This window comes from Notolepis coatsorum (assembly GCF_963971535.1).
Source record: "Notolepis coatsorum genome assembly, chromosome: 19".
NCBI classification, from domain to species: Eukaryota; Metazoa; Chordata; class Actinopteri; order Aulopiformes; family Paralepididae; genus Notolepis; species Notolepis coatsorum.
The window spans coordinates 79490381-79492241 of NC_140183.1; the positions used below are offsets into that span (position 1 = coordinate 79490381).

At 57.5% G+C, this 1861-nt stretch overlaps 1 protein-coding gene across 1 annotated transcript in view; it reads right to left on the reverse strand.

The window, feature by feature from the left end:
• The window catches only part of cgna (cingulin a), a gene marked incomplete at both ends in the record, with an annotated part of 37068 nt that extends 35491 nt beyond the window's left edge, over positions 1 to 1577 (reverse strand). Inside the window, 1 exon segment of the mRNA XM_084336724.1 lies at positions 549 to 1577. Coding sequence (XP_084192850.1) covers positions 549 to 1577 — 1029 coding nt within the window.
• Positions 1578 to 1861: the final 284 nt, after the last annotated feature.

Below are 1861 nucleotides of genomic sequence, written 5' to 3' on the forward strand. Positions count from 1 at the left end.
ATGCTACTCTTGCTGTGTTGCGTACACTATACATCAGACCGGCGTCATCGTTGTCACTGATCAACTTGGGGATCGACAAGAGGGTGGTTGGTGTTTGTTCACAAACTACAGCTTTAGGGCGAAACAAACAGACGCAAATCATGCCGAAAAAGCCCCAGAAATAGTCATTTGCTTTTAGTGTTATGTCACCCGGAGACTCATAAGCGTGATATTAAACGTAGGGAACTGGGGAGATCTCTTATTGCCGCTGAATGGGGAAAGAATATAGAGGAAGTGGCGTCTTAATGTAACCTTTCAAAGTAGTTACACACGGTCGATGGCAGCCAGCCAGTGTTGAACAAAACCAAACAGTTTAGAAGAACAGAAGCATCCTGCTGATAGTTTTAATACATACTATAGCGACCTATAGGAATGGCGTCTAGGTTTTCCACTAGGCAGTAGGCATCAGGGCGAGTACAGCCAAAGGACCCGGATGGGCCGATCTGATGTATGATATAAATGCAGAGATGTATTTTGATTTCCCCGCCACACGTGACAAATCCTCTCACCTGTGTCTCTGTCTGATTGGCCGAGTGTGTCTCCACGGCGACATATCTCCCCGGGGGGGGAGCCCACTTATTGGCTGAGAGGTCAGTAGCCTTGGCGACGGAGCCCTGGCCTCGGCCCAGGCTGCTGTGGGTGGAGGAGGGGGGTGAGGAGTAGGGGTTGGGGGCGATGACGGGTGAGATCTCTCTGGGGTCCTCTGATGCGGGGGAGCCGCAGCGCCCTCTCTGTTGGGCCGCGGTATTACCCCCATCGAACCTGCCGTTGACCGGCCTGTTGACGGGGGTCTGCCTGGGAGCGGAGTGGAGCTGCTCTGCCATCGGGGGGGGAGAGGTGTCTGGGAAGGACTGACCGCCCCGCGTGCTTCCCAGGGACCCGTTGAGGCCCGACTGATACGAGCCGTCCCGGGAGTTCCTCTCCGGGTCCTGCTCTCTCTCCACCCTCACTCCTATCCCCCCGTCCAGGTTACCGTAGCTACCGGACCTCCCGCCTCCCGCCTGCTCTCTCTCCACCCTCACTCCTATCCCCCCGTCCAGGTGACCGTAGCTGCCGGACCTCCCGTCCCCCGGTGGTCTGCGCAGCTGAAAGTCCTCCCCGCCACCTCCTGGCCCTCCTCCTCCTCTTTCTTCCCCATCCCTGTCCAGCAGGGAGCTGTGGGACTGTGCCCTGCGTAGCGCCCCCGCCTGCCCTCCTCCCCCTCCTCCCCCTGCCACCTCTCCCCCTCCTCCTCCTCCTTCCCCCCCCTGCTCCGCCTTCTCCCTCCTCCGGGGCAGACTGCTGTAGCCCAGGGGGTATTGGGTCCTGAGCTGGACGCCGTACGAGTCTCCCTTCTCCCCCCCGTCCTTCAGCACCACGTAGGGCTGTCCGGCGATGCCCTGCACGCGCACCGCCACCCCGTACCGGGAGGCCGCCGGGGCCTTGGCTCGGGGCTGGGGCGCGCCCCCTCCCCCGCCCGAGTCGCGGAGGTCGTTGATGAAGCGGATCTGGACGCCGTAGTCCACCGGGGTCTTGCGTCCTGAGGACGACGTGCTCATGGCTGGAGACACACGGAGAGGAAGACAGAGTAGAGGAATATAACATGAGTAAGGATGTACTCAGACACAAGTAGAAGTAGTTAAGTAAGGGATAATGTATAGCTACGAGGTCATTGTCGCAAAATAATTTACCGACACGGAGTTTAGAATACCGAGGCGCCTCGCCGAGGTGTTCTAAACGTAGTGAAGGTCAATTATTTTGCGACAATGACCGAGTATAGCTATACATTATCCCGCTTATTACATGGCTAACTTACTAACAATATACCTAATTCATTTTACAC